The sequence below is a fragment of the Ranitomeya imitator genome, chromosome 4 (assembly GCF_032444005.1).
Source record: "Ranitomeya imitator isolate aRanImi1 chromosome 4, aRanImi1.pri, whole genome shotgun sequence".
In the NCBI taxonomy this organism is placed as follows: Eukaryota; Metazoa; Chordata; class Amphibia; order Anura; family Dendrobatidae; genus Ranitomeya; species Ranitomeya imitator.
This window is the reverse complement of record NC_091285.1, coordinates 35,404,653-35,419,093: the sequence shown is the minus strand read 5'-3', so window position 1 is coordinate 35,419,093 and position 14,441 is coordinate 35,404,653. Positions and strand designations below refer to the sequence as shown.

At 44.2% G+C, this 14,441-nt stretch overlaps 1 protein-coding gene across 1 annotated transcript in view; it reads right to left on the bottom strand.

Moving 5' to 3' along the window:
• Positions 1-8,803, bottom strand: part of LOC138674437 (LON peptidase N-terminal domain and RING finger protein 1-like) — a 54,214-nt gene extending 45,411 nt beyond the window's left edge. The window contains exons 1-2 of the mRNA XM_069762279.1: positions 8,266-8,803; positions 3,561-3,679 (exon numbers count right to left, since the gene is read on the bottom strand). Coding sequence (XP_069618380.1) covers positions 3,561-3,679; positions 8,266-8,569 — 423 coding nt within the window. The 5' untranslated portion in view covers positions 8,570-8,803. The remainder of the gene's footprint in view (positions 1-3,560; positions 3,680-8,265) is intronic.
• Between the last annotated feature and the right edge of the window lie 5,638 nt (positions 8,804-14,441).

The window sequence follows — 14,441 nt, the reverse complement described above, 5'->3', positions numbered from 1 at the left end:
CCAAGTCATGCAGAGGCATATGGCTGAGCGAGGTATCATATTGCCACAAAAGATTCATAACACCTTGGTAAGTTATTTTAATTCAAGCATGTGTGAAACGTAGTCTGAGAAAGGACCATAATATTCATACTAGCCACAGGTCTCCTTAGTCCAAGGTTGTTCAGTTCAGATCAAGGGACTGCAGCGGCTCTGGAAATCACAGATGTCTGCATTGGGCCAAACAAAACCCATTTTCGTATACCCTATTAGAAGGATTGAGAGGCGTCCTCACTTAGGTAGCCGTCAATTTAGGTGGGGCACAAAAAAACTGCAAAGAGCATCTCTTTCTGCGCTCATTCACAATATTTTTGGTCTGAGTGCTGTACCCAAGCTTAGAAATAACTTCACCTGACAAACAAGCGTTTTTCTTGTTCATTGGGTGACTGGCAGTGTGTTCACATATACAGTCTTGGCTGAAAGTGTGGGCACTTTTGAAATTGTTCCAAAAAAATGAAGTATTTCTCCCAGAAAAATGACTGAAATTACAAATGTTTTGTTATTAACATGTCTATTTCCTTTGTGTGTATTGAAACAACACAAAAAAACTGAGAAAAAAAAGGCAAATTAGACAATTCACACAAAACCCCCCAAATGGGCTGGACAAAATTGTTGACACCTTTCCAAAATTGTGGGTACACAACTTTGTTTCAAACATGTGATGCTCAGTCAAACTCACCTGTGGCAAGTAACAGATGTGGGCAATATAAAAATCACACATGGATCCAAATAAAAATGGGAGAAGTTGACTCAATCTTTGCATTGCGTGTGCCACACTAAGCAAGGAGAACAGAGAGAGGTGAAGATAATGGTCTGAGGACTTGAGAACCAAAATAGTTGTTATGCTAGAGGAGCAGCTCACTCGGGAAAAAAGGTAACAAACTAAAAACGGTCAGTTCCTTTGCAGACTAGAGATCCTGACCCGCAGTCCCTAAAAGGTTCTTTCCTAAGCCAAAATCCTTCAAGTAAAACGTCTAGTGGGCAGATGAGACCAAGATAGAGCTTTTTGGTAAAGCACATCATTCTACCGTTTACCGAAAATGGAATGGGGTCCACAAAAAAGAACACTATACCTACAGTCAAATATGTTGGAGGTTCAAAAATGTTTAGGGGTGTTTTGCTGCCTGGGTGCAATGCATTATAAAATTTGAAGATTACCAAAGGATTGTGGGTCACAATGTAGTGCCCAGTGTTAGAAAGCTGTGTTTAAATCCTAGGTCACAGGTCTTCCAGTAGGAAAATGACCTCAAACAATTTTGCCCGGACCATTTTTGTGGTTTTGAGTGAAATTTTGTCCAATTTACCTTATTGTCTTTGTTTTTTGTGCTGTTCCAATACACACAAAGGAAATACACAAGTGTATAACAAAACGTGTGTAATTGTAATCATTTTCTGGGAGACATACTTCATTTTCTGCAACAACTTCAAGGCTGCCAACACTTTCAGCCATGACTGTAAGTGGCCATAGTATAAATGCACCCTCACAGGACAGATGATAATAGGCGATACATTTATGATCAGGAGGGGTCAAGACAAGATTCCTGTGTTTGCTGTGTGAGTTGAGAGATGGTGTACGGAGCTGTGGTCAGACATGTTTACAAAGTCGCTGGTACAGCGATCTCACAAGCGCACTACAACTCCTTCTATCAAACTGAACATGAAGAGGAAGTCAGATCAACTGCAGCCCTGGCTTCCTCTTCATGTTCAATTTGATAGAAGGCGGGGACAGTGACGCCAGTGCTGATTGGGCGCCGGGAACCACGTGTCACGCAATTGCACGAGAGTCCGGGGACACCCCTGGAACGGCGCCGGCATGGGAGGCGAGTACTGGTTTTTTTATTTAATTGGGGCCACACTTTAAGATCGAGAAGGGGTTGTCCTAGTAGTGGACAACTCCTTTAATAAGGAAAAAGGTGGTGTGATTGGAACTTTATTACTTTTCACTATTCTTATTAGTCCCCTTAGGGGACTTGAAACTCTCTGAGCAATGCTGTATATAGCAAAAGCCACAGTTTCCTTTGAAGCCCGACCACAGGCTGGATTTCAAAGGAGCTCCGTAATGACAAGCATGGGGATCTTTAAGAGACCCCTGCTGTCATAGCAACCAATAGGCAGCCAGCGACCTATTGGGGGTGTACCACAGAACTCGTGTGTGGTCGTGGCCATGTTTAGATTGGTCAGCATTAGAAGAGAGAACGCAAACGCCTGTAGTATATCTTTATTTCTGGGGGCCATAACTTTGGAATGGAGGGGCACAGAAGAAAAAGAAAAACTGTTCCAGAATCAGTGCAGGAGCGGAAATTCGATGAGGTACTAAGTTTAAATTAAAATTAAAAAAAAAAAAATCCAGTAAAAGAGCCTCTTTAGAAAGGTGTGAAGAAGTTATCACCTATCCACAGGAGCGCTATAGTGTCAGTCCCATGGAGAATGAATGGAGCAGCGGTCGAGTATACGCATTGCGCTCCATCCTGATTGGGGAAAGTGTGCCCCCTCTTCTAGAGATCGGTGGGGGTCCCAGAGATTGGACCCCCACTGATCTAGAAGTTATTACCTCTGCCATGGAGAGGTGATAACTTCTTCATAGGCCGGTTTCACACGTCAGTGGCTCCGGTACGTGAGGTGACAGTTTCCTCACGTACCGGAGACACTGACACACGTAGACACATTAAAATCAATGCATCTGTGCAGATGTCAGTGTTCGTGGGAGCGCACGGATTATACGGACCCATTAAAGTCAATGGGTCCGTGTAAAACACGTACCGCACACGGACATTGTCCGTGTGCAGTCCGTGTGCCGTGCAGGAGACAGCGCTACAGTAAGCGCTGTCCCCCCACTGGTGCTGAAGCCCCATTCATATCTTCCCTGCAGCAGCGTTTGCTGTAGAGAAGATATGAATATTCCTTTTTTTAAGTTTCTCGTGTTTAAAATAAAGCTCCCATAGGGGTGGAGCCGCATATTCATTACTGTAAATGAGCGGCCCCACGTGACCACGCATACAGTAGAGGGTGCGGCCAGCAAAGGAAGCAGCGCCAGCCAGCGAGGGAGCCGGGTGAGTATTTTAAGAACAGCGGTGGGGCGCACAGGGGGTGGGACGGGGGTGGGGACATGGAGCTTTATTTTAAACACGAGAAACTTAAAAAAAAAGGAATATTCATATCTTCTCTACAGCAAACGCTGCTGCAGGGAAGATATGAATGGCGGCTTCAGCACCAGATGCTGGTGCGTGTGGTACCCAGCACGGTGAGTGTGGTACCCAGTGGGCACACGGGCGGCACACGTGTGCCGCACGTGTGCCACACTGATGTGCCACAGAAACGCACGGGCACACGGACAATTCCAGTACCGATTTTTCCGGTACCGGAATTATCTGGACGTGTGAGACTGCCCTTACCCACTTTTAAGTGCCCCGGTCGGCCATCCCCTTCATATTTTAGCGCCCGGTGCATTTCCAACTTCCAGCATCAGTGAAACGCCCCTGAATTGCCGAGCATATCGCAATATGGTACAGCCGATGTATACAGACCTCGGGGTTTTGTGGCTGCAGATCACAGATCACCTCCGCTTCCCGCAAAGATTCTGGAAATTGCTTTAAGCCCAAATACACCTGGGAGCGCAGTATCCGCAAGGGAACATCGTCAGGAGCTGAAAAATACATTTTCCAAATAATAGAGCTTGTCAAGACATTTATATAATGATATAAGCAATGACTCTTTGCCATAAATTCCTTCCTTATCTATGCAACTGACCCTTTAAAAAGAGGACCTGTCACTTGGGATAAATATATATTTTTTCCAAGATGCCCCTGTTCTACTGAATCCGGTGTTGTTGTTTTTTTGTTTTTTTTGTTCCTCTCCCTCTCTGATCCTGAGATATAGCCCCTTCTTCCCTGTTTAAAAAGTTGGGTCTTGTTAGACAAGTAGGCGTGGTCATCAACTTTGCTTTGTGAACGGCTGACTGAGGCCCACACCCCTTTGGCTAAAAAGACAAGATTTATATACAAAGTAATCGGGGCCAGATCTCAGGAACGGAAAGGTGCAGAACCAAAAGAAAAACAACGCCGGATTCAGGAGAACAGCGGCATTCACAGCAGGAAAAATAAATGTGTGGTATCCGTTTTTTCACAGATGCCACATGAATCCACTATATTCGATACTTGCTATGCACACGTCCATATTTTAACACAGACCGTGTGTAAGCACTAAACATATGAAGACATGTCTGTTTTTTTCTGGGGACCTTAATGAAGGAAGCGGAGGGCCTGAGTGATGGCTGGGAGGCGTTTGTGCCAGAGGGGAAAAGACATGCCCCCCGGACAAACTACAGGTATGAGGGGCAAATTATAAAAATAAATATTTAAGCGTTGGCAGGGACCCCAACTAAAAGAGCCACCTTGACAGAATGCAGCATTAGTGCCGCACAAGGTGGCTCTTTTAGTTAAAAACTCCAGGTTGGGGTGTGACAGGCTCCCTTTAAGGCCGGGATCACACACAGCGAGATACGGCCGAGTCTCGCAGGTTAAAACCAAGCTCTGGCAGCGGCACTCTGGAGAGGAGCGTGCAGCCATATAGCAATACATGGAGCCGCACGCTCCGCTCCGGAGTGCCGGTGCCAGAGCTTGTTTTTAACCTGCGAGACTCGGCCGTATCTCGCTGTAGTGTGACTCCGGCCTAACTCAGGAAGAGTTCAGAAATCCATATTTTGTGGAATAACCATGATTTTTAATCCCAGCTTTCATGCGTCTTGTCATGCTTTCCACCAGTCTTTCACACTGCTCCTGGCGCAAAAATGTAAGCAGTCCTTCGTTGTTTGCTGGCTTGTGACGGATTATCCATCATCCTCTTGATTACATTCCAGAGGTTGTCAATGGGGTTCAGGTCTGGAGATTGGGCTGTCCATGACAGGGTTTTGATGTGGTGGTCTCTTCATTTTTGCAGGAGCTATATATATATATATATATATGTTGTTGTCTGACATCCCCTTTAAGCTTCACTTACATAATCCCTTATTATACCACGTCACAGTCTGTTACATAAAATCCTGTCACCCGATCTTCATATCTGTCTATGAAGGAAACACTACATTCTGTTTACTTCCTTGTGTTCCTGGTAACAGCGCAGATTCTTACACAACATGGCTCCTGAAGTGAAAGGCTGGAGAGATAACATATGAGCAAACGAGGCTTACGTCAGAGCCTTTATCATGGATGCCGTCATTTTCGACAGAAAAAAAGGTGTCAATGACACGCCATCCATTGGCGTACAGAGGCCTCCAGACCTGTAAACTTTCGACACCTAATTGTTGTTTCCAAGAAAGCTGTCCATACTCATTAGCCGATACCTGTCCTAAGTCGGCTATTTCTGCCGAATCGGTCAACCATCTATGCAAGGGACTTGATATGGGAAGATAGATTGGGCACGTTGTGTCTAGAAGTTTTTCCCCCCCCCCCTTTTCTTCACTGAAAATACATGTACGCTTGGCCAAGACGAGCGTACATGTACACGGGGAGGTAAGGAGGAATAGCTGCTGGATGTGTATGGCCACCATTAGTGTCCCACATTTCACCTACTAATTTAGTACCGTAAATCGTCAACCCATGCTATTTTATCTAACAAAACCAGATAAGACCAGGGCAAAATGATACGGAAGACCACGGCAGTAATCTGCGCCCTGAGAACCACCTCAGCTCGTCGTATGATTAGTCAGTCTGGCGCGACGTCACTGTTGAGGCGTGACACTTCTGACGATGCGCCAAGCCGGCTAATGAAAAGAGGAGGACGCTGGTAAGTAGGAGATGTCATCGTTGAGGCGTGACACTTGTGACGATGAGCTAAGGCTACTTTCACACCAGCGTCGGAATCTCCCCATCGCAATGCGTCGGGCAGAGATTCCGACGCTAGCGTTTGGCGCACTGCACAATGGGTGCAGCGGATGCATTTCTCCGGCGCATCCGCTGCCCCATTGTGAGATGCGGGGAGATGGGGGCGGAGTTCAGGCCACGCATGCGCGGTCGGAAAAAGCGGTCCGTCAGGAGCAAAAAACGTTACATGTAACATGTAACGTTTTTTGCTCCCAGCGGTCCGCCACTACACGGCGCAACCGTCACTAATGTTATGCGTTGCTAATGTTAATCTATGGGGCAAAAACGCATCCTGCAAACAACTTTGCAGGATGCGTTTTTTGCCATAAACGACGCATTGCGACGTCTGGCAAAAAACGCCAGTGTGAAAGTAGCCTAAGCCGACTGATGACTAGTAGGTAGGAGGCGTTTCTCGGGGCTCCCGTCCGGTGGCCACAGACTACTGACATGGTCCTGCAATCAGTTTCACACAATCTCTGATGAAAACTGCACATAATACGCACACAAGTAAAAATGTCCTGACAGGTTGAGTGATTTTGAGGATCTGCCACTTGCCATAAATATATATTCTTTTAAATCTGGCATAAATTGCGCTGTTCTCCAAAATCCGGCGCTCGTTATCTCTTGTTGCTACGCCTCTCCGTTCCTGAGATTCGGCCTCCTCTTCACTGTATAGAAATTCCTGTATTTTTAGCCAAGTGGATATGGCCCTCAAGTTCATGGTCATCAAGAATTGAGGAACACGCCCACTTGGCTAAAAGATAAGAATATACAGGGAAGAAAGGACCATATCTAAGGAATTGGGCGGCACAGGAACAAAAGAAAAACAACGCCGGATTCAGTAGAACAGCAGCATTTATAACGAGTATAAAAATGACATATTTATGTCAAGTGACAGGTTCTCTTGAAAGGGAAGCCATCGTGAGAAAAGTACATATTGCTTTTGTCTCACAAGTATTAAAAAAAAGTGTCAATGTTCCTTTCTTTATATATATATATATATAGATATATATATATATATCTATATATATATATATATATATATATATAGTGTGAGGTTCAATATGCGCTTCTCGTACCTCTCAAAAAAAATGCAAAAAAAAAAAAAAAAACATATCAAAATGCCATATAGGAAAGAAAAAGTTTCAGGCTCAACCCAAGATGTTTTTTTTCTTGTTTACAAATTTCAGATTTTTTTCTCGCCCCTCACATAACAAGAGATAATAAAAAACCCTGTACAAGTTTGGATCACAGTAATTGTACTCAGGTTCACACGACCAACTTCTCCGATTATTCTGATCAGACTTTGATCACAGCACCATCAATTTTTCTCAGAGTTGGAGAAAAAGAAAAGAAAAAAAAACAGTTTCCCTATCCTCTCCATTCTGACAGTCTGTGAAAATTGGGCCGCCCTCAGACGTCATCCCAGTGCAGTCCAATGTTTTCACCGACCCACAAAGTTCCATTGTGGATTTTGATCTGATCCCTTGGATCAAAATCGGACTTGTTTCTGATTTTTTTTCTGCAGACCACTCGGCTTAGAGGTAAAAAATAAAAATCGCACACTCCATATAGAATATCATAGGTACGAGTGCTATTCATTTAAACCACAGAGAGCAAACGTACGTGAAAACCGGCTGTGTGAATGAGCCCTTACCTGGAGGATCACGCTACAAGGCCATTTTTACGATAAAAAACAAAAAAAAGGATTTTTTTTTTTCTTTTTACCGTACCTGAAATTTTCTTTGCATTTTCCATTGGACAAAAAAAAATAAATGATGACATTCAAAAATTCAACATTTTTTTAAATTAATTATTAATAATAATAATAATAGTAATAATAATAAATAAATAGTGTAAAAGCTTTTGGAAAGGGAGGGGACAAAAAAATTAAAATAGCTCCGGATAAATAAGTAAGGCTACTTTCACACTAGCGTCGTACGACGCAACGTCGCAATGCGTCGTTTTGGTGAAAAAAAACGCATCCTGCAAAGTTGTCTTTTTTCCCCCATAGACTAACATTAGCGACGCATTGCCACACGTCGCAACGGTCAAGCGACGGTTATGTCGTGTTGTGGCGGACCGTCGGAACAAAAAAAAAAACGTTACATGTAACGTTTTTTTGTGCGTCGTGTCCGCCATTTCCGACCGCGCATGCGCGGCCGGAACTCCGCCCCCTCCTCCCCGCAACTCACAATGGGGCAGCGGATGCGTTGTAATAATGAATCCGATGCCCCCGTTGTGCTGCGTTGTCACAGGATGTGTCGGTACGTCGGGCCGACGCTAGTGTGAAAGTAGCCTGATAGGTAGGGAGGATGTGATAAAATCAGAATCATACCCCTATAAGAGGGGTCTTTCATTTAACCCTTACCCATGACGACTCCTCGGCAGGCCGTCGCCCCCGCGTCCTCATACTGCTGCCTGGCGATCAGCCCCTCCAGGTCCCTTGTGATCCTCTCCACCTTGGCCTCCATGTTCAGGCACCGCTCCAGCAGGCTGGCGAGCAGCGTGTTGCATCTGAGCTCCTGGGCACCGCTGATCCTTACCCTTAGAGTGCAAAGTTGGCATCTGTTAACCCCTTTAAGGCATTTTTTGCAAAAAGTGTGTCCACAGGCTAAAGTGACAGGTTCCCATAAGGTGTGCTGGCAGGATGGGCAACTCAGGAGCTCCATCATGCACCTGTATCCCTCAGCATCTGGGGGAGTGCTTGCCAGTGCTCAGTCCTGGCACGCCATGCAGGAGCAGCTGATCGTCACACACAGGAAAAGTCACAGCCTGCACTTTGCAGGAGAGTGAGAAATGCCCTGGCCCCTGCCTGATGCCCCCTCCTGATGTCCCCGCCGGGCACCGGGCACCGAAGACATAGCACAAAGCAGCGAGTGCCACCAGCAGCATTACATAAAGCGGGCGGTCACATGACGCGCCGGGCGCGCTCCCATTGGCTGCGGCGGGGACTCCTGCCCTTGTTGTGAAACAGCCCGCAGTCTGTGTTTCATAATGTGTCACATAACCGGGAGGAGGCGGGTGCGGGGAGCTCCGTGCGTGACGTGACAGGAAAAACACACGGGGGACGGTCTCTGTGACCAAGGGGGTCCCACTCTTATAATCCGTGACTGGCCTTGTACAGGGGGGCTTTTAGTGTAACGCCTGCCTTACAATGAAAATGTCGCTTTTAACCCCTTAGCGACCACTTTGTACCGTGCTATAACGTTATCCCACACGGTAAACTTCATAATAAAAAAATAAAAATGTGAAAGAAAAGCTGTTTTCCATTAAAAAAAAAGACCTGCTACAAATAAAAAAAAACAACTCAGCCCACAAAAAAAGAAAAGAAAACACGGAACAATAAAATTGTTTTGCTACGTAACAAGATGGCGGCAAAAAAACGAAGTAAAAAACATAATTTTTCAGGTCATGGGTAAAGCATCATTCAGACGTCGGAGTATGGAGCACCATGTCGGTGTCTGATATGAGCTGGATAATACGAGGCTGGTTTCGAGTCACGAGTCGCGCGGCCGGCCGTACTCCGACGACTTTTCACTGATGTCTGAGGCCTAAAAAGTTGCACATTCACACGTTGAGTGTTTCTTGAGGTTTTTTTTTTACCTCCAGTATCTGTAAATCAAAATTAGCAGTGGAACAATCTGAGGAAAAGTATAACAGAAGCACGTCGCCACTTCTGTATTTTTTTACCCATTATTGGTTTTTGGCTTACAAATACTGAGGTAAAAAACTCACCAAATAGTCAAAGCGTGAACGTGGCCTTAGTATATGGTCACACTGAGGTGTTGTGAGAAGTTTTTTTGAAGCAAAAACTGTCCATAATCCCCCCCAAAAAAAATACTCCTGAAAGGGAACCTGTCACCCCCAAAATCGAAGGTGAGCTAAGCCCACCAGCATCAGGGGCTTATCTACAGCATTCTGGAAGGCTGTAGATAAGCCCCCGATGTATCCTGAAAGATGAGAAAAAGGCTACGTTCACATTTGCGCTGTTGGGCGCAGCGTCGTTGACGCATACCGACGCATGCGCCCCTATCTTTAACATGGGGGGCGCATGGACATGCGCCGGTATGCGTTGTACTGCGTTTTATGACGCATGCGTCATATAGACGCGCAGACAGGGCTCAGAGGACGCTACTTGTAGCTTTTTCCCTGCGCCAAAATTCCTGCTCTGTGCTTTCTTATGACAACGCATGCGTCGCAAAACGCAGCGTTGTGCACATGCGTTGTTGGTTGCGTCGCGTCGCCGACGCTGCGCCCAACAACGCAAATGTGAACGTAGCCAAAGAGGTTATATTATACTCACCCAGGGGCGGTCCCGGTACGACATAATCTAACCTCTTTTTCTCATCTTTCAGGATACATCGGGGGCTTATCTACAGCATTCCAGAATGCTGTAGATAAGCCCCTGATGCTGATGGGCTTAGCTCACCTTCGATTTTGGGGGTGACAGGTTCCCTTTAAAAACGTGGAGTTTTCACTCCAAATTTCAAGAAGCAAAACACTTAGTGTGAATACAAGGTTAAACGGCATAAAAGCAAATTTTAGGTCTCATTCACACTTCCAATTTTTGCGTGTGAGTGGTATCTGTGGTTCTCATGTACAGCATTCGTACCTATGATATTCTATGGGGCTGGGCACAAGTCCAATATTTTTTTTCCTTCGAGTGAGTGGTCCGCCGAAAATACCAGACATGTGCGATTTTGATCCGAGGGTAGGATGAAAATTGTCAATGAAAGTCAATGGGTCCGGAAAAAATCGGACCGCAGTCAGATAACACCAGAGCGCGGTCCGTTTTCACGAACTGTCAGAATGGAGAAGGGGGGGGGGAATTTTTTCTTTTTTTTAATCGCTCCATGTAGGAGATGATCGGATTACTCTGATCAAACTCTGATTGGAATAATTGGTCCGGATTTCTTGTACATGGAAAAACCAGATGTGTGAATGAGGCGTTAACCCCTTCACAACCTATGACGTATAGGGTTTTTATTTACAAATTTAGGAATTTTTTTTTTTTAACGGTTAACAAAAAAAGAACCTATACATGTTTGGTATCTGAGAACTCGTAATGTCCTGGAGAATCACAGTGGCTGGTCGGTTTTATCATTTAGTGAATATGACAAAAAAGAAAAAATAGAAAAAAACAATTGTGGAGTTGCACTTGTTTTGCAATTTCACAGCACATGGAATTTTTTTCCCACTATATAGTAAAATCAATGGTGTCGTTCAAAAACACAACTCGTCCCGCAAAAAAACAAAAAGTTTTTTTGTAGGACGTCCACTTTAGGGACTTTTTTGTGGTATTTAAAAAATATATTTTCATGGGGTTTTTTTTGTTTTGTTTTTTTTAAACAAGCATTTTTTTCTGTTTTTCTCACTTTTTATTTTATCATGAGAATCCCGAGGGGAAAAATGGCACACCAACAGAATGCTGTGTTTTTTAACCCCCTTAGTGACAGAGCCAATTTGGTACTTAATGACCAAGCCAATTTTTACAATTCTGACCACTGTCACTTTATGAGGTTATAACTCTGGAACGCTTCAACGGATCCCGCTGATTCTGAGAATGTTTTTTCGTGACATATTGTACTTCATGTTAGTGGTAACATTTCTTCGATATTACTTGCGATTATTTATGGAAAAAAATGGGAATATGGCGAAAAAATTTTAAATTTTGCAATTTTCAAACTTTGTATTTTTATGTCTTTAAACCAGAGAGATATGTCACGAAAAATAGTTAATAAATAACATTTCCCACATGTCTACTTTACATCAGCACAATTTTGGAAACAACATTTTTTTTTGTTAGGGAGTTATAAGGGTTAAAAGTTGACCAGCAATTTCTCATTTTTACAACACCATTTTTATTTAGGGACCACATCACATTTTAAGTCATTTTGAGGGGTCTATATGATAGAAAATAATCAAGTGTCACACCATTCTAAAAACTGCACCCCTCAAGGTGCTCAAAACCACATTCAAGAAGTTTATTAACCCTTTACGTGCTTCACAGGAACTGAAGCAATGTGGAAGGAAAAAAATGAACATTTACCTTTTTTTTGCAAACATTTTAATTCAGAACCATTTTTTTTATTTTCACATGTGTAAAAACAGAAATGTAACCATACATTTTGTTATGCAATTTCTCCTGAACACACCAATACCCCATATGTGGGGGTAAACCACTGTTTGGGCGCACCGCAGAGCTTGCAAGAGAAGGAGCGCCGTTTGACCTTTTCAATGTAGAATTGGCTGGAATTGAGATCGGACGCCATGTCGCGTTTGGAGAGCCCCTGATGTGCCTACACAGTAGAAACCTCCCACAAGTGACACCATTTTGGAAACTAGACCCCCCATGGAACGTATCTAGATGTGTGGTGAGAACTTTGAATGCCCAAGTGCTTCACAGAAGTTTAGAATGCAGACTCGTGAAAATAAAAAATATTTTTTTTTCCACAAAAAAGATTTTTTAGCCCCCAAGTTTTTATTTTCACAAGGGTAACAAGAGAAATCAGACCCCAAAAGTTGTTGTCCAATTTGTCCTGAGTATGCTGGTACCCCATATGGGGTAAACCACTGTTTGGGCGCACGGCAGAGCTCGGAAGGAAGGAGCGCCGTTTTGGAATGCAGACTTTGATAGAATGGTCTGCTGGCGTTATGTTGCGTTTGCAGAGCCCCTGATGTACCTAAACAGTAGAAACCCTCCACAAGTGACCCCATTTTGGAAACTAGACCCCCCAAGGAACTTATCTAGATGTGTGGTGATAACTTTGAATGCCCAAGTGCTTCACAGAAGTTTAGAATGCAGAGTCGTGAAAATAAAAAATATTTTTTTCCACAAAAAAGATATTGTAGCCCCCAAGTTTTTATTTTCACAAGGGTAACAGGAGAAATTGGACCACAATAGTTGTTGTCCAATTTATCCTGAGTACGCTGATGTGCCATATGTGGGGGTAAACCACTGTTTGGGCGCACGGCAGAGCTCGGAAGGGAAGGAGCGCCGTTTTGGAACGCAGATTTTGATAGAATGGTCTGTGGGCGTTATGTTGCGATTGCAGAGCCCCTGATGTACCTAAACAGTAGTAACCCCCCACAAGTGACCCCATTTTGGAAACTAGACCCCCCAAGGAACTTATCTAGATGTGTGGTGAGAACTTTGAATGCCCAAGTGCTTCACAGAAGTTTAGAATGCAGAGTCGTGAAAATAAAGAAATATTTTTTTTCCACAAAAAAGATTTTGTAACCCCCAAGTTTTTATTTTCACAAGGGTAACAGGAGAAACTGGACCACTAAAGTTGTTGTCCAATTTATCCCGAGTACGCTGATGCCCCATATGTGGGGGTAATCCACTGTTTGGGCGCATGGCAGAGCTCGGAAGGGAAGGAGCGCCGTTTTGGAATGCAGACTTAGATAGAATGGTCTGTGGGCGTTATGTTGCGTTTGCAGAGCCCCTAATGTACCTAAATAGTAGTAACCCCCCACAAGTGACCCCATTTTGGAAACTAGACCCCCCAAGGAACTTATCTAGATGTGTGGTGAGAACTTTGAATGCCCAAGTGCTTCACAGAAGTTTATAATGCAAAGTCGTGAAAATAAAAAATATTTTTTTTTCGACAAAAAAGATATTGTAGCCCCCAAGTTTTTATTTTCACAAGGGTAACAGGAGAAATTGGACCGCAATAGTTGTTGTCCAATTTATCCCGAGTACGCTGATGTGCCATATGTGGGGGTAAACCACTGTTTGGGTGCACGGCAGAGCTTGGAAGGGAAGGAGCGCCGTTTTGGAATGCAGACTTTGATAGAATGGTCTGTGGGCGTTATGTTGCGATTGCAGAGCCCCTGATGTACCTAAATAGTAGTAACCCCCCACAAGTGACCCCGTTTTAGAAACTAGACCCCCCAAGGAACTTATCTAGATGTGTGGTGAGAACTTTGAATGTCCAAGTGCTTCACAGAAGTTTATAATGCAAAGTCATGAAAATAAAAAATATTTTTTTTTCCACAAAAAAGATTTTGTAGCCCCCAAGTTTTTATTTTCACAAGGGTAACAGGAGAAATTGGACCCCAAAAGTTGTTGTCCAATTTATCCCGAGTACGCTGATGCCCCATATGTGGGGGTAACCCACTGTTTGGGCGCACGGAGGAGCTCAGAAGGGAGGGAGCACCATTTGACTTTTTGAGCGCAAAATTGGCTGTCGTGTTTGGAGACCCCCTGATGTACCTAAACAGTGGAAACCCCCCAATTCTAGCTCCAACCCTAACCCCAACACACCCCTAACCCTAATCCCAACCCAATCCATAATCCTAATCACTAACCCCAACGATAATCACAACCCTTACCCCAAAACAACCCTAATGTCAACCCTAACCATAACCCTAATCAAAACCCTAAATCCAACACACCTCTAATCCTAATCTCAACCCTAACCTCAAACCTAACCCTAATCCCAATACACCCCCAATCACAACCCTAACCTTAACCCTAATCCCAAACCTAACCCTAATCCCAAGCGTAACCCTAATGCCAACCCTAACCCTAATGCCAAC